This window comes from Lissotriton vulgaris, chromosome 9 (genome assembly GCF_964263255.1).
Source record: "Lissotriton vulgaris chromosome 9, aLisVul1.2, whole genome shotgun sequence".
NCBI classification, from domain to species: Eukaryota; Metazoa; Chordata; class Amphibia; order Caudata; family Salamandridae; genus Lissotriton; species Lissotriton vulgaris.
Genome location: NC_141697.1, coordinates 578457582 through 578476161, shown reverse-complemented (window position 1 = coordinate 578476161; position 18580 = coordinate 578457582). Strand labels below are relative to the sequence as shown.

Sequence of the window (18580 nt, the reverse complement as noted above, 5' to 3'; positions counted from 1 at the left end):
GACGTGTAAAAAGCATCGCCTGGGACTTGAATGATCCCCTTATCAGTGTACAAGATGTCGTAGATGAACAGAATGTACCTCGGGCAATAAAAATTCAAAGCTTCCAGGGATGAGAATTCCTAGAAATAGAATTTTGCTTTCTAGGAAAACCAACAAACTAGAACTACACCCCAGGGTAACCACAGCACTTTTTGTTGGGCAATGCTCACGTGATGATGTTGGTACAGAATATTTGCTTATGCCTTTCCACCAATTCCTCTGGTTATTAGGTACTCTGGGGTATACAGACAACCAGTCTAATATACCCCACGAGTCCAGACAGACTTCTTTTGCCCATTTGAGGGAGAAGTCAGCCATGTAATATGGAAAGTGCAGAACCATCACAACCTGTTATGATTGGTATGGTAAGTTTGACAGATCTGAGCTTGGCGTCATAGAACACCGCCTTTATATAACAATACAAGACCTTTTACAATACAGATAGCATTTAATAGATACTGGGTTACCTACTTGCTCAAGTCTCCTTTGTGATATTATTTTGGCTAACTGTTGATGAATGCTTTTAAGGAGGAGCTCAACGTATGATCCTACTATGTTCAGGTCTACCGACAGAGGAGTCTTCAAGAGGTACTAGCAAGACAAATTTTGACTCCATTTGAAACATTCTGTAAATGGTGTATCAAATATCTCATTTGAAGGTGGCCGTTCTAATTTAAGTTGACTGATGACTGAGTTGCAAATACCCGCAGTTTAGGAACCATACTTTGAAATACACTGAAATAGAAGAATTCTATGAGGACTGCATAATCTCCTACGAAACGTAATCTCACCTTTTCACGTTAATCAAGATATAAGACCACCAATGTTATTTCCAGCCCTCAGTCAAGATCTGAAAGTTTTATACACAGGATATTTTAGGAGACTTGATGCATAGTGTGGATAAGATCAAGTGCAGGGAAAGAAGAGATTTTCAAAATACAAAGTTCCCAGCACAAAATAAATCCAGTTACAAAAGCAGTTGGTAGGAACAAAGTTACCTGCATACAACTGTGTTGCAAATGCGCAAAACTCCTATCATCCCAGAATTACTCAATCCTGCAATAGTGATCTGCGTCATTTTGAAAGGCGCCTCAGACAACCAATAGCATGTCATGATTCTAATAATGGCAGAATATGCTATGGAAATACTGATAACATTGTTTGACCCAACCTAGCCTCACACTGAGACCCAGAACACAATTCATCACAATATTTTACCCAATACTTGAATACGTAACAACACTTTGTAGCATGCTCTGTTATAGATTTGCATTTGACCTTCTCAACCCACCTGTGAGGTGGAAAAGTAGCAAGAGCATTACTGTGCATCCATATGCACACATTTGCCTCTAAATATCAAGAATTAGAAAATGTCCACATCTGCAGTAAGGGGGACACTTCTGGTTGATGATGTTATTATGTTATGTTATTAAAAATGTATAAAGCGCGCATACGCCCGGAGGCTTCTTGGCGCTGGAAAGAGATAAAAAACATAACAAGGGTGGATCAACGAAAGTCTCTATTTCAAATATGCCTGTGTGAATAAGTGAGTCTTAAATGCCTTTCTAAAGGTAAGAAGATCCTTGCTCTGTCTAAGGGCTAGCGGCAAAGAGTTCCACAGGGTTGCTGCTAAAAAATGAAAACTGCTGCCTCCCTGTCGCTTCTTCTTAAAGCGAGGTACCTCAAGTAGGTCTTAGTGGGCTGATCTCAAGCTGCGTGAGGGGACATATCTGCCAATCAGCTGTTTGATGAAGGAAGGGCCCTTACCTTGCAATGCCTTAAAAATGATACAACCGGCTTTAAAGTCGGCTCGTTGAGCCACAGGTAGCCAATGCAAGGTCTCTAAGCCAGATTTGATCGAGACCCATTTGGGAACATTGCAGATCAGTCTGGCAGCTTGGTTCTGTAGGTACTGCAGTCTTCTAAGTTGGCCTAGGGGTAAGCCTAGATAGAGACTATTAGAAAAATCAATGTGGGAAAGGATTAGGGCCATGACCACCTGGATTAGGGCAGTGTGGGTGAGGAGGTGTGCAATTTTCCTGATTTTCCTCAGTTGAAAAAAACCAGAGGAGACCACGGTACCGATATGGGATTTTAAAGTAAGGTCCTCATTGATGGTTACCCCCAAACTTTTTACTGTTTGTGATTTCTTAGGGGGGAGGCCCATGTCCGTAGGCCAGAAATTGGGGCTCCAACTGATTTCGCTCTTGCCGGGCAAAATCAGCTCTGTTTTCCCTGGGTTCAATTTAAGATGATTTAGAGACATCCAGCTCTGAATTAGGGTCATGGTTGCTTGAAAATCCTCCACAGCATTTGGGGAGTTAAGTGCAAAGACAAACTGCAAGTCATCTGCATAATTATATACAGTGACTTTGTGTTTTCTTAAAGCAAAAAGGAGGGGCCGCATATACAAATTAAATAGTACGGGTGACAAGGAAGAGCCTTGGGGGACCCCACAAAAGGAATTGATTTTAGGAGCTGAGAAAGATCCAAGGCAGACAGACTGAGTGCGTTCGAATATGAATGACTTTAGCCAAGCCAAGGCAGAGTCTCTAAGGCCTGCCTGTTCGACACGGTTGACCAGAATGGAATAGTCAACCGTGTCGAATGCCGCAGACAAATCGAGGAGCACCAGGGCTTGGTGAAGATTTTTGTCAGCGTTGGACCTCAAGGTGTTCTGGACGGCCAGTATTACTGCCTCAGTAGAATGACCAGGCCGAAATCCTGCTTGATTAGGTTGAAGATAGCCCGATTCCTCCACAAAGTTAGAGAGGCAGTTGGTAACGTGAGCCTCCAACATCTTGGACAAGAAGGGCAGCAGGGATATGGGCCGATAATTTGTGACGTCCGATGGATCAATACCAGGTTTCTTCGTAAGGGGTATCAATAGAGCCTGCTTGAAGCTACTGGGGACTGTCCCTGAGGTGAGAGAGTTGTTAAGCAGGGACAACATGCTGTTGGGAATGGCTCGACCGATTTCCTTCATAATTTGAGGGGGACAGACATCCATAGGGGAGCCTGATTTATCTCTAGCTAGTAACTCTGAAAAGACTTTCAAATCAATAAGGGGGAAAGAATGTAAGGTTAGGGGATTAAAAAAGATATCGTCCACAGGGGCACAAGTTGGAAGTGTGGAGATATGCTGTTTGATCAATAAAATCTTTTCACTAAAGAAATCATTCAGGGAGTTGCATAGTGCTTGTGTAGGAACTACCGGAGGAGAGGTTCTGTCATCATTACATAGGTCGTTCACTATCCTGAAGATTTCTTTCGACTTATTAGTAGAGGTTAAGATTTTAGATGAAAAATAGGCGGTCTTATGGTGATGTAGTGTTTTTTGATATGCCTTTCTTGCTAGGCAGTAAGAGGCCCTTGCTAGAGGGCAATACTGAGAGCGCCATGCCCTTTCTAGTTGCCTCACTTCCAGTTATAATTTTTTGAGCTCAGGTGTGAACCATTTATGTGCATCCGGGCTCCTAGAGCTGCAAAGGCGTGTGGGTGGAGCATAGATATTGATCGCTGAAGTGAGCCATTCTTTAAACCGGAAGTCGGCCTCCTCCACGTTGGTACTCTCTGGGGGAAGGGAAGTATTTAAAAAGTTTAAGAAAGCAGACATATCCATGGAAGTCCATTTCCTAATGGTCTTACAGGTTTGTAACTTAAATTGGATAGTCTTGTGTAGCTGGAAAGAGAAACTTATGCTCTGATGGTCAGACCAACAACAAGGTTTTATGTCTATTGAGGAAATTGGTAAGTTTGAAGACCAGATTTGGTCGAGGCTATGACCTTTCTGATGAGTCTCGGTGTGGATATATTGTGTCAGGTTGAGATCATCAAGAAGTTCTTTCATCTCTGCGGCTTGGGGGTCTAGCGTTATATTGTCAAACCAAAAATTTAAGTCTCCGACCAAAAGTAGTTTAGAATGATCGGTGACCAGCGGGGCCAGTGACTCAGCTAGGGTAGATGGGAATGTGGCCATAGTTTGAGGTGGGCGGTACAGTAGCACCAGTGCAAGTGTTCCATTGGGGGTGTCTAATTTAGCGACTACATTTTCTGTGTTTGGCAGAGGCAAAGATGACAGTTGTCTGAGTTGGTGTTTTTTATTAACAATAATGGCCACTCCTCCCCCGGCTTTCCCTCCTGGACGATTTGCAGACAGAATGTAGTATTCTGCTGGTAGGGCAGCTAAAATGTCCGGCAGAGAATCCGGGGTGAGCCAGGTTTCGGTCAATAGCAGCAAATCAGGTTGTATGTCCGTTAATAACAGAAAAATGTCAGTCTGATGTTTGATCATGGAGCGGGTGTTTAAGTATATACACCTAAATGTGCAGGTAGTGCTAGGTGTGGTAGTGACCATCGCATACTTAGGAGCGGGGTCGGCTGTAGGAATGGCGGGATTGCTTATACCTGAATGAGCAATTCGTTTAGCCGTGTTGTGAGGAACGGGTGGACACATCATTATAGTTGGTCGTAGCGCTTGTAAATCAGCGGTTGTGTATGTATAGGAGCAGGCAGTGTCCTTATGCGCTAAGTGATTGGAAACATGCCTGTACATTTCATGTGAAAATATTGCAGAGGCATGCTTTAAAACTATTCATATGTTGTCTCTCTATGGCTTTCACTGAGCTGGCCCTGAAGCCCGAATCACATTGTCTAATCCTCAGTTGACCCTATGGACCCTGTACCAGTAAAGTTATGTCGTGCAGTTGGTATATTCAGGCTCATTGGTGGTCACTTCAATGTCATAAACCCTGTTCAACGGGTGCCTAGCAATGTTTTAAACAGCGTCTAAGGATTTGTGACAGAGGTGAGGCTGCCAGCTTGTCATGAATAATTTGTGGCACTCATTAATTCTCTATTTTTAATGCTTTGTTTCAAATGAATGCATTTCTTTTAAGGGACAGAGCAAGGTTTGAATTTCTTTTGATGCGTTGGCTCTTTATTGAAGGATCTTTGTTTGGACTCGAAAGACAGTTTTTTAAACGTGTTGGTACACTCTAGTTTGATTAATAAAACTACTATTTTCTGCAATTCTCACTGTCTTCTGCTTACAGGCCCTAGGGATGCTGCTTTGGCACAAACACGATGTGGAGAGGTCCCTTGCAGACTTGGCAAACTTCACCCCGTTCCCAGACGAATGGACTGTTGAGGACAAGGTGCTCTTCGAACAGGCCTTCAGCTTCCATGGAAAGAGCTTTCAACGCATCCAGCAGATGGTAATGGTGCTTCTCGTCCACCTCCCACACTTTTTTTTCTTTCTTCTTCTTTTTCTCATTTCCCAATTTACTGGACCTTCTCGCCTCAAATTTGATCACCTAAAAATCCCTGTGTTCCCTCCCAACACAGCGGCCACACTCGTTCACTCAGCCTTCCTGCACGCCCTTCCCAATACATTCTTCGCAACCTCTTACCAGTCACCTTCCTCAACCAGCTTTCTCTGCTCACCCCCGCTCCATCTTTACTCAGCCATCTTCCCTAACCTATCCATACTAACCTCACCTGTACCCATTCATTTTCAGGTCTTTTCGACATTCTTGTTGACATTGTTTGTGTGGGTCCCAGCACTGGGTGCTATGTGGAAAACGGAAAGAGTAGTATATTCTACACTTTATGGTTTGGGTGTATGAAAATCCTAATACTAGAATGTTAGGGGCTACTGTTTGGTTTGGTACCCAAGTTGGGTGAGTGCCTAAGGAGGAAGCTGCATGTTGGTATAAAGGTTTTGCCGCGTGAATCTTTCTGGATTCACTATGCTGTGCATTATTCCGCGGTCTAGTGGTTGGGTCCGGAATCGTAGTCTTCTTTTTTTTTCGTAGCCCAGGTGGGCGTCGACGTCCCACCTTCTGGTGTACTTCCTGTGATGTCGGCACACTTCCTGCGGAAGCTCCCACCTTTGGGCGCCATCTTCAGATTCTTTTTTCCGCCATTGGGTCTGGATTGTCAACGAGAGGCCCCAAAGTTTTTGGAGGAAAGAAGAGGAAAAAGACGTTTTTATACACGGAAGAGACTAGAGAAGACAGAGGAACAAGACCACTGAGCTGGGACGAGGAAGGAGGAGAACTTCGAGAACTTCGACATCCAGCGGAGAATGTGCACGCAGGGGGCCCCCTGAGCACAGGAATGGACAAAACACGTTTTAAATTCTGCCCCGGCGGTGATTTTGCCACAAATACACGCAGAAGGACCAGCACCCAGTTTGCAACCTCTGCCTACCGGTCGACCACGAAAGCAAGGATTGCAACGCCTGTTCCGTCTTCACCCCGAAGACCCTCCGGGTTAGAGAGAGACAGAGAAGAGCCAACTACACCTTGCAAGGCAAAGGCCAACCTCCGTCTCTTTGGGACCTGGGCCTCTCCAGCGACGAAGAGGACAACATCGCCGAGGGACCAGATGACTACACGGTCGTAGAGACCGATAAGAAAACATCTAAAGAGGTAGGAGAGACGTCGACCCCTAAACCCCCAACAGGCTCTCAAAAGCCTGAGTCAGACTCTCGAAAAACAGAGTCGAAGTCCACGAAGGGAGCACTGGCACCGAAAATCACGACGGCCGCAGCTGCATCCAGGGACAAACAGCCAAGCGGATCCTTCGAAAAGGACTCCAAGGTAAGAAAAACAGGCGAAAAGCCAAGGTTGTCGAAGCATGTCCCCAAAAAGGACTGCTCGACTCCGAAGAAGAAGGACCCGAAGGCTGCTTCGACGTCGACGACTACGTCGAAGAGATCGGCCGAAACACTAGACGCCGAAATGGAGAGAAAAAAGAAAAGGCTCGAGGCCGAAATGGATAACATCCTGCAAAGGAAAAGAGAGTTCGACGAAAAAATGAAAAGGTTCACGATTCTGTCGAAACAGCCGACGACGATCGTCGAAATAGAAGAGAAAGAGGAGTTTGACACCGAAGAACTGCCAAACTCCAGAGCCCCAGGAACACCTAGAAGAAGAGGGCCTATACTACGATGAGGAAGGCGAGGATGACCAGTGGACGAGTTTCAGCTCGGCAACCTCGGTGGCGCAGGACCTGGATTGGCAGGACCTCGACGCCAAAAGCCCAGAGGAGGTTGTGGAGACGTACCCTTCGAGGCCTTCGCCGCCAGATGACATTGGGGTCTACAACATGGTCATCAGGAACGCGGCAGCAGCTTATGGAGTCAAACTGGAGGAAGACAAACCAAAGGCATGCTTCCTCTTAGAGACCCTGCTCCCCACTCAAACAAGGAGCCAATTACTCCCCATGCTTTCAAGTGTCCTGGACCATGGGAGGGAGGCATTCAAAGACCTAGCGACCTGCAGGTCTGTCACACCTAGAACAGAGAAGAAATACAAGCACTCCTCCAAGGACCCCCCTACATTCAGGGATCCGTCACGGTCGGACAGCTGCTCAAACACCTCCCTGAGCAATACCAACCAAGAGCGTCACACCTGGTGGAGGAAGGCAAGAATATAGCAAATTCATGCCTGAAATCAGCCTTGGATGGGGCTGACACATCCAGCAGGCTCATGATGATCGGGTTCACAGAAAGAAGGCAAGCCTGGCTGAGGATCTCAGGCTTCAAGCCAGAAGTACAAAACAACATTCTGAGCACCCCCTTCAATGGAGAAACACTGTTTGGGGCATTGGTGGATGAGAAACTCACCCAGCTCAAAAAGGAAAACGAGACTGCAAGGTCCCTGGGGGGCTTACAATTCAGAGGAATGAGAAGGGGTACCCCGACACGGAGACCAAAAGGAAGGGGGGGGGGAAACCAGCCGGGTACGTCACACCAGACATTCCAGCAGACCTACCAGGGCGACAATCAAGCGCAGCAGGGCCAGCAAAAACAAACCTGGCAGTACCAGACTCGGGGCCAGTCCTTTCGCGGGAGGGTGAATGGACGAGGGCAAACAAGAGGGGGCCAGCAACCCACCTCAAAGTGACTCCACCCCGCCAAGCGTGCCCACCCACACGACCCCTCCGAGGGTGGGGCACAACAAGGTCAACAAAAGACGGTTACACAGACCAAACATCAACGAACATGTAACCCCAGTAGGAGGCAGGCTAAAACATTTCTTCCAGGAATGGAAGAAGATCACTACAGACAAATGGATACTCAACATCATACGGTTTGGGTACTGCATAGAACTGGAAAAGAACGCACCAAACAGAAAACTAAAGAGGAAGGCGCACTCAGCAAAAGAACTAGCACTACTCCTAGAGGAAGCACAAGAACTCCTCCAAAAGGAAGCCATCAAACCAGTTCCATTCTGAGAAAGAAACACGGGAGTGTACTCAAACTATTTTCTAGTACCAAAAGTGGATGAAACGCTAAGACCCATCCTGGATCTAAGGTTCCTAAACCAATACATAAAGACACAAAAAATTTAAATGACATCCCTACAAGAGGTCATTCCTCAGATTAGGGATGGAGACTTCATGTCCACCATAGACCTCAAAGATGCCTACCTACACATTCCCATGAACAGGCAGCACAAACATCTACTAAGATTTACCATCAACAAAGAACACTACTAGTTCACAGCCCTAGCCTTCGGACTAAAATCTGCACCAACGGTCTTCACCAAATGTCTCGCTGCTGTGGCAGCGCACCTGTGGAGGGAAGGGATTCATGTATACCCTTACCCTTACCTCGACGACTGGCTAATAAAAGCAAGTTCTCACAGGACATGCAAGGAACACGCACAGCGGGTCACAAACGTTGACAGACCTGGGATTCTCCATACACTGGGGAAAATCCTCAATGGAACCAGAGCAAGTGAAGATCTGCTCTGTATGGTGGTGATCTGTGCACCCAGGAAAAGTGTTCCCCAGCGACAAGAGAACACTTGCCCTGCTAAAGGAGACAAGCCACTACCGGAAGGGGCGAGCTATGACGGTGAGGACAGCGGGCAAGATCATGGGGATGATGGCGTCCTGCATACACCTGGTCCCCAATATACAGCTCCACATGAGACCATTCGAGGAATGGCACCAACAACAATGGTCACAAGCTACAGGAAGTTGGGAAGATCTAGTTGTTGTAACGCACGCAGTGCAGGAGGAGATAACGTGGTGGAACAAGGAGAACATAACAAAAGGGAAGCCTTTAACACCGCCATCCCCAACAGTGACCATCACCACAGACGCATCCCAGATTGGATGGGGAGCACACATGAACAAGCTCAAGGTGAGGGGTCTGTGGACTCCAGCAGATGTGATCAGACACATCAACTACCTGGAACTAAAGACTGTGCTCCTCGCCCTGGAGGCCTTCCAGAAACAACTGTACAACTAGAGAGTGTTGATACAAACAAACAACACAACAACGATGTTCTACATCAACAAACCGGGAGGAACACAATCGGTCGCACTATCAAGCCTAGCGCAGGAAATATGGAGGTGGGCCATCCCACTCAAAATAGACCTATTAGCCATACACTAACAGGAAAGGACAATGTGGAAGCACAGGCTCAGCAGACAGACATCAGCATCCCACGAGTGGGAGCTCAATGCTCAGGAAAAGCAGAGGCTATTCAGGAGGTGGGGAACACCAAAGATAGACCTATGTGCAACACGCCTGAATGCAAAATGCCGATACTTCGCATCCAGGCAACCAGAGGAACAATCCCAGGGGAATGCCCTATGGATAAGCTGGTCAAAAACATTTGCCTACGCTTTTCCCCCCGATACCACTGATACACAGGGTACTCAGCAAGTGCAGAACCAGCAACATGACACTGATCCTGGTGGCACCACAGTGGGCAAGGCAGACCTGGTACTCACAAATAATGGAAATGGCACAGGGACCACCCAAAAAGTTCGGGGAAAGAAAGGACTTGCTCTCCATGCAAAACGGAAAAGTACTACACCCAGAGCCAGAGAGTCTCAGCCTAGCTGCATGGCTCCTGAAGACAGAGTTTGCACACCTAAGGCTACCGGAGAGCACTCTGCGGGTGCTACGAGAGGCAAGGAGACCTACCACACGAAGGTGCTATGTGGCAAAATCGAAGAGGTTCACACAATGGTGCAGCAAGGAAAAGCTACACAAGACAATGACAAGGGAATCAACGGTGCTCACATATCTGACACACCTGCTGAAAGCTAAACTAAGTTTATCCTCGCTAAGAGTACACCTAGCAGCGATAGTAGCCTACACAAGAGGAGAGACAGGAAAGAGCTTCTTTACATCACAAGCAGTTAAGAGATTCCTGGAAGGGGCAAAAAGGATTTCACCCCCTAAGAGGATGCCAGCACCGGCATGGAACGTTAATTTAGTCCTAACAGAGCTTATGAAAGCGCCGTTTGAATCCATTCATAAGGCCTCACTACAAATGCTCACAATGTAGACAGCCTTTCTGGTGGCAATCACCTCGCTGCGTAGGGTAAGCGAGCTGCAAGCACTGACGCTACAAGAACCCTACATCCAAATACATAATAACAGGGTGGTAATGAGAACGGACCCACACTTTATGCCTAAGGTGGTGCCAAGGTTCCACATGAACAAAACAATACAAATACTGAGCTTCTTTCAGAAACCATCCACAAGCGCAGAGAGGGCACTGCACACTCTGGATGCTAGAAGGGCAGTAATGCATTACATGGAAAGAACGAAGGAGCACAGGAATACAAAGCATATCTTTGTGTCCTTCGCAACCAGCTTCCTGGGTAGACCAGTAATAAAAGACACAATCGCACGATGGATCGCACAAATGATACAATTCTGCCACAAACAGGCAGGGCAAGAACTAACAGAGGGGGCACAAGCCCACTCTACCAGGAAAAAGGGGGCAACAATAGCCTTCCTGGCTAACACACCCATTCAGGACATATGCCTGGCGGCAACATGGGCTTCAATGCACACGTTCACTAAGCTCTGCAGATGAACAAGGAAGCACAGGTAGGACAGAAAGTGCTTCAACATATATTCAACAACCAATGCTCATCTTCCACCCAGCTGCCACAAAGGTAACAAACCGCTACAAAGTCTATGCACAGCATAGTGAATCCAGAAAGATTCACGCTGCAAAATGAATAGTTTCTTACCTGTTGGTGTAGTTTTGCAGCTTGAAGATCTTTCTGGATTCACTAGCGAACCCACCCACCTCCGTCAGGAAGATGAGGCAGAAGGGGGAAATACAAGGAATGGAATACAAACAGACACTTTAAGAGACAAAGTGGAAAATCAATTTTTTTTATGGAAGAACTTGAAAACATTGCCAAGGATTCACGAACCAAACACAAACAAGAAAAAAAGAATCCGAAGATGGCGCCCAAAGGTGAGAGCATCAGCTGGAAGCGTGCCGACGTCACAGGAGGTACACCAGAAGGTGGGACGCCGATGCCCACCTGGGCTACGGAAAAAAAAAGAAAGAAAAAACTACGATTCCGGACCCAACCACTAGACCGCAGAATAATGCACAGCGTAGTGAATCCAGAAAGATCTTCAAGCTGCAAAACGACACCGACAGGTAAGAAACTATTCATTTTTGAAGCTTCCAGTACTTAGAATAGTGGGGGATAGCGCGCATTGCCATTGGGATGTATGACCGTTCCATTACTTGAATTGCAGGATATTTTTAGGTCTGGTGGGTGAGATTCCCACTATGAGAAAATCAGATATTCTGCATGTTTGGGTAGAGTGTGTCAGGGTCCAAGTACTAAATTGGAAAGGGGTGCTACTCATTAAGCCTAAGGGGTGCAATGGGTTAAGTAATAGAATAATGCTGCATGGTAGGGTTGGCTTTTATATAACCCTCGGTTAGAAAAGATTGGGGCGTAAGAGCTTCCACACTGCAGCAGCCTGTGGTGTTGCATATTGCAGCTGAGATGCGATGGCTCTAAGGTAGGCCATCATCATACTGTCTGCATTTAAAAAGCTCATGACGCTCTTGTCATCTTTTTTTTTTTTAGTTGCCGGATAAGGTTATTCCGAGCCTGGTGAAATATTACTACTCTTGGAAAAAGACCCGGATGCGGACGAGCGTCATGGACCGCCAGGCTCGCAAGCTCATGGCCAAGAAGGAAGAAAGGTGTGACTCCTGTTGTCCTCTATGGTTGGGAATCAGGCGCACAATATGGGCTGAAATAGAACCAGTTCTAATCCATTCTCGTTTGCTTTCAGTCCCGAGGAAATGGAGGAAGGCAAGAAAGTTCCGGACACGGAAGTAGACCTTCTTGATCCTAAAAAAGAGGTAAAAATGGGTATTTGATGGCAGTTTGAATCCCATTGCTGTAAGCGCTAAAGAGTGATGTAACCTGGTTATTTTTAATATTGTATTAACGAGTGCCCTCAAATCTGAGAGTGGTGATCTCCTGGTGGCCGGGTCACTTAAATGGGTGAACATTCCTGCAGCAACAATAATATGGATTTGACAATAGAGCTTCTGAACCCGGTTCTAATTTTTTTTGTTTTTACTGTTTAATTTTATTGTTTGTAATGTAATTTAGTGCCATTTTCCCCTGATGGCAGAATAAATTATATTGTTATCCAGAATGATTTAGGCACATGTTTGAGAACTTGTGCATCACTTGAGTTAACAAAGACCTCATTCTGGATATTAATACATATATTGAGTGTACATGACTTGAGTTTTATCTGGAGGTAAAGAGCATAGTTGGCACGCTTCAGCCTTTGTTACACCTACCTTAACCATCTCACAGAATAATGATAGTCAATAAATAGTTCTCCCATATATCCTCACAGGCGAGATCGCTCCAAAGAGCGAATATTAGTTGAAAATGCACTGACTAACTCGTCTAACATGGGAAATTGTTCCTGATAAAAGGCACAACTTGATCTAGGCAATTATAATGCATAGCAGGTAGTTTGCAGATTAGTATTGGAGGTTTGATACACAAGATAACCGTGAGCATCCTTGTGCAATGACTGTGTCAGAAATTGTGTCAGAAATTCTTCACTTACCCAGTCTTTCTTTATTGGTCTTTTTTCTCTCCGACTCGGTTTCCTTCTTCCATTGCCTGTTTTTCTTCTCTCCTCTGACTTCTTCCCTCTTTTCTCTGCCTTTTTCTTCTCTTCTCCCACACTATTCCAACGGTCTGTTCCTCCCCCACTCATGCCACACTCCCAATTTTCAGGAACCCAGTGAGCTGAAGCAGGAGACTGTCAAAGCGGGTCCGATCAAGAAGGAGTCTCAGGTATCGCAGTACAGACATCACCCACTGCGTTCACGAAGGCGCCCCCCCAAGGGCATGTATCTACACCCTGAGGACATTAATGCCATCTCTTCCAGTCCTGATATGTCTGCTCTCGCCCTGCGACAGCTCGACTCCCAGCTAGTGTCCCTCAAGCGCCAGGTGAGCACCCCAGGGAACAAATGGTGGAGTGGGGTGAAAGGCACAAGGCCATAACTCGAATGCCTGTGACTCTTGTGTGATGCAAGAAGCTACTTGAGGACTACGTTGAACAAAAGAACAATATTCTGCTTTCTCATTTATGAATATGTGGAATTAGAAAACAAAAACATATCAAATTCTGAAATGTATCTGGTTTACCTCTTGTATGTTTTCTGAGACCTGAAGGTGCTTACAAATCTCTTGTATTTTTCTTTATGTATGATTGTTTTATAATGCTCTCTCTGATGACTAAAGGAAACTCTTTTCACACTCTGCACATTCTCTACACGGATACGATTTGTTTTTTTGTAAGCATGGTTTGCTAACTACATTGACTACAAACATAAGAGAAAAATATTAACTACATTGAAGGTAAAACGACCTAACAGTGGAACCTTCCAAAGAAAAGCACCTAACAAAAGTAGCCCCAGATAATTAATAACGCCCCTATTAATTTCATGGGGCTTTGTGTGCACACTGAAGAGCACCCACTGTAACCGTGCTTATTCCCTAAGGAACTAATTCAATTAGTCATAACAGCACAGGTGCACCACAACATTTGGCATGAGAAAAATCAAATATTTGTTATACACTCCCAATAAATCACGGAGATGGACGTTCCTCGATTTGATTTCTTTATTTTAAAAAAGTGAAGCACCATACAGCCGACGCGTTTCGACCCAAAGAGGGACTTCTTCAGGGCTTCTGCTAATAAAGAGACTTCAAGTAGAGATGGTAATAGAAGATCTAAAGATGTGGTACTGCAGAAGTCGGAAGGGCTTGTCTCACCAAATTGGGGACAAGTGGTTCAATGATAGTCTTAATATATGTGTCTGCAATCAAAAGAGGCAGCAGCACATAGAGAAGAGACCAGGAGAGAATATCCTAATTTTTTGAACCACAAATACATCCTACATGGGAACCAGTTTGTGCAGTTAACACTGTAGCAACAACCACAACAAGCCAGAATGTTTTTTCGTAGCAGAAACAAGACTTGAGTCAGCACCTCAAGAGGAGTAGCCTCACTGTCATCAAATGTGACTGACGACTTTTGGGTGTCCCCTCACCATAGGGGGAAGGATACAGGGCTTCCTAAGCACCTGGGAGCCCGTATCTTAAAACAACTTGGTGCTAAACCCTATAAGACACCGGTATTGGCTAGAATTCATATAAACTTTACCAAACAAAAGATTAAGAACGCATACTCCAAATGGAGGTTCAAGAACAACTACAAAGGGTGGCAACATATCGTGCCCCTAGAGGAGAGAAACACTGGAGGCTTGCCAGTTTAACTCCTGGTCCCAGAACAAGTCTATAACTCTAGCTTATACCGAACCTACAGTTTGTTAACAAGTTTGTAAAAACCCCAAAGGTTCCAGATGAAAACACTACAGGCTGTCATACCCCAGTTGGTAAAGGACTTCTTGGTGACCATAGATTTACAGGACACCTACGTCCACATTCCTATACACCCTCCACATAGGGGATACCTCAGGATTGTGGTGTTGGGGGTACATTATCAGTTAAAGGTGTTGCCTTTTGGTATAAAGCTCACCGAGAGTGTTTGCGAAGACCATGACCACAGGCTTATCCCACCTCAGGAGAGGGACTATTCATGTGCATACTTAACTGCACAATTGGCTAGTAAATGAAAACATGTCCGAGCAATGCATTACCAGCGGTGAAAAGGCGGTGAAGCTGCTTCATCAACTTGTGTTCAGAGTGAATTTGAAAAAATCTTCCCTACTCTAGAAACTAAAAATACTTTCCGGGGAGGGATATATCTGAATACAGTAGAAGAAAAGGCGTCTCCTACATACATTGTAGGAACAGGCTTTCCTTTCCCAGATGTGTGTCTGATGGTGTAGATAAAACGTTTGGGTATGATGATCTCTTGCATTCATTTGATCCATAACGGCAACTTCACGTGAAACCTTTTCTGGAATAGCTAAGCAGCCAGTAATCGCACATAATGGGAAAGTGGGAGGTTCTAGTGGTCCTTGTAGACCAAGTCAGCAACGAGATGAAATGGTGGAACATAGAGAACATGTTAAAGGGGAGGGCATTCAATACACCTCTACCCAGGCCGTTATAATAGATGACCTACACGTGGGCTGAGAAGCACACCTAGGACAGCCAGGAGGGCTGTGGTGTTTCTTGGTGGCAGCCAATCACATAAATTACTTAGAGTTAAAAAGTATCTTCCTGCCACTTAAAGCATCCCAGAGCCAAATTCGGGGCAAGAGAATACAGTTTTAACACCCCACCATTTTCCTGCTACCGTCTCTCGAGACCAGAACAGTCTATCTACAAGTGGACACTTTCAAGAAACATGTACCCGTTAGCAAACCACTTCCCAAGGGTGGAAAACACTCATCAAAACACTTCCCACAAATGGGACTAAAACCAAGCTTTGAAATGCATACCATTTCAGCTGTGGGGAACACTTCTAGTAGACCTGTTTGCAACATCAGAAAATATTTTTTTTTAAAACAGTTTGTCACGTCAAGGCACTACTATCCCCATTCTCTGGAGAATGCACTGCCTATACCTGATATTTATTTACCCTTTTCCCCCAGGAGCACTGATTCTCCTAGTGTTGGAGAGGTTCAAGACATCCAACATGACTGATTCTAGAGGCTCCCAGGTGGTCATGTCCGCCTTGGTTCTCTTACCTCAGAGGTCTTCAAACCTTTGTAGGTTGAGCCTTCCCTGCTGAATCTTTTTAGATGTTGGGCCCCCCCACCACCTAACATAAATTTCAGGAACCTGGCACACTACACAATCGACTGCCACGCGCATATCATGGGCCACATCCGGCACATAATGTTCAACACAATAAGAGTGTTTAGGACACTGCAGGTTTGTGAGTGGGTGTGGTGAAATGAGACGCTTATTACACAGCTCCAAACACAATTTTCCAAGATAAAATGTGTGCAAATTGTTTTTACTTGGATGCTTTGTTTTACACATGACCTAGATTATTAATAACACCACCAACATAAATGTCACGGGTGTGCCTGTTTTTCGCCACAGAGACGGTCAATCTGTGGATGGATTTTTGCTACTGCCATCCTCAGGTTATGCTCCACATCCAGTCTTGAACAGTACTTAGTCTTTAATACCGCAAGTGCTGAGAACCCAATCTCACATAAATAGGATGTGCTGAAAGGCAAGGGAGTTTTGATAGCAGTTTCTGTCAAAGTTGAATATTCTGCAGACATTTTCAGCCAAAACAGTGACTGTAAGTTCTAAAAGTGTTTACATCTAATATTCAGAGATAGTGATGTGTGGTTTCACTGTTGACAAAGCAGGAGCCCACTAATTTTACAGCGAATATCTGTGATCTCCTCCAATATCTCATAGACGAGGACCCATTTTGATCTAAAATAAACTTTTTTATGGTTGTTACATGAAACAAAACATTTCTCTGCAAATAGTAATAGACTCTCTCACATCAAACACATTAAAAAGAAATGAAACAAAACGGTATTTATAAGAATCTATTTAGGAATTATTCCAGGCCATCAGGGCAAAAAACAGAGCTGTCTCTCAAGGGCCCCCCTGAAAGGCTGGATTGCAGTGCATGTAAATGTATCCTTTTGTAATTTAGGACAAAAACCTTGATGAGGCACGACATACCCATACTTGTGTACAGGGGCGCAACTAGACCCGAACTTCAGGTGGGGGCTAACGCTTCCAGCCAGGGCTGGCTTTAGCACTTATTGCACAGTGCAACCGTCTGTTTTAGTGCCCCCTCCTCCATTTCCTCCTTTTCCATGAATCCCCTCACTACCACTCACCAACAATGCATCTCCTCTCTCTGTAGCACCTTTCAGCCAGTGCTGGCCCTAGCACTGGTCTCACATGGTGCAACAGTCTTTTTTGGTGCCCCCTCCCCCATTTCCTCCTTCTCCATGAATTTCCTCACTACCACTCACCAACAATGCATCTCATCTCTCTATATAGCACCTTTCTGGCAAACATTTCATTTTTTTATAGCACTACTCCTGGTTTACTCACACTCAGTTCTTTGATCTGCATGGTACACATTCTTTATAGCAGGGACATTAACCCTCTGTGCTGTGTGGGTGGCAGTACTACCCATGTAAGTGCATGGTGAGCCATGTGAGTGCCCGGTGAGCCAAGGTAAGTAGGGTAAGAGGAGTGACTGCAGGGTGAGTGAGGTGACCATATGAATTCGGGTGTGGATGTAATTGCAGAGTGGGACGAATGAATGTATGGGTATTGATGGGCTTATTTGAGTGAGATTCCAGATTGAGCAGTGAGGGGGGGGCAGGTGAGTGAAGAGTCACATGAGTGCAGGTTGAGTAGTGTGCTCGTGTGACTGCTGGGTGAGGTACAGGGTAAACAGTGCAAGTGAGTGCAGAGTGATCACTGTGAGTGCAGAGTGAGTGGTGTGCTCAATTGACCGCAGGGTAAGTGAAGGGAGATTGGTGTGAGTTCAGGGCGAGTGGCATAAGTGCAGTGTGGTCACTGTGAGTGCAGGTAAGTGGATGAATGGTGTGAGTGCTTCGGGGGTCAGTGTGAGTGCATTGTGATCGCTGCTTTGAGGGCAGGTTGAGCGTGAAAGTGAAGGGCAAGAATGAGGAGTGAGTTGTCTGAATTCAGGGTGCATTCCCAGACACTTGAAGTAACTCAGCAGGCTAATGTCGGCAGTGTAAGGTTTCAGATATGTTAGACTATTGCTATTCTGGCATTAACCAGGGTTCAGGGTGGAGGAAATAAATGTGCTGATCTTGCAAAAAACTTCCAGTTTTATAATTAGGGTTGCCAGCTCATTATTTTGATGTCCCAGGCGGTACAAAAATAAGCAGTCACCTAAAGCTGTATTGTCAGCACTTGTCTGTGCATACTTCGAACAGCACATATAAATAGAAAGCACTTTTAATAATGTTCTAGGGCTGCTTGAATGATCCATGACTGATAATAAAAGGGAAGAAAGACAGAAAAGTAACTTTACAAAGGAATAAATACTTCTTTATTTATAAACATATTTAATGTCAAGACAAGTAATTTGCAGGGTTTTTAAACAACACATGACTGGCTGGCATTTTTCTTTTGGCCACTTGAAGCCCTTTTAGCCCTGTGGGGCATTGTGTGCCTGCCTGTGTAATTGTAAATTAAACTTTGTCTCCTTTCTGCTAAGAGCTAACCATCCCAGGAAGGGGTTAAATTCATAAAGCTGAAATGC

At 45.3% G+C, this 18580-nt stretch overlaps 1 protein-coding gene across 2 annotated transcripts in view; it reads left to right on the top strand.

The window, feature by feature from the left end:
* The window catches only part of RCOR2 (REST corepressor 2), a 187755-nt gene that overhangs the window by 122178 nt on the left and 46997 nt on the right, over positions 1–18580 (top strand). For both annotated transcript variants that reach the window (XM_086938139.1, XM_086938140.1), the window contains exons 6-9: positions 5094–5255; positions 11923–12041; positions 12134–12203; positions 13108–13326. In XM_086938139.1, coding sequence (XP_086794265.1) covers positions 5094–5255; positions 11923–12041; positions 12134–12203; positions 13108–13326 — 570 coding nt within the window. The remainder of the gene's footprint in view (positions 1–5093; positions 5256–11922; positions 12042–12133; positions 12204–13107; positions 13327–18580) is intronic.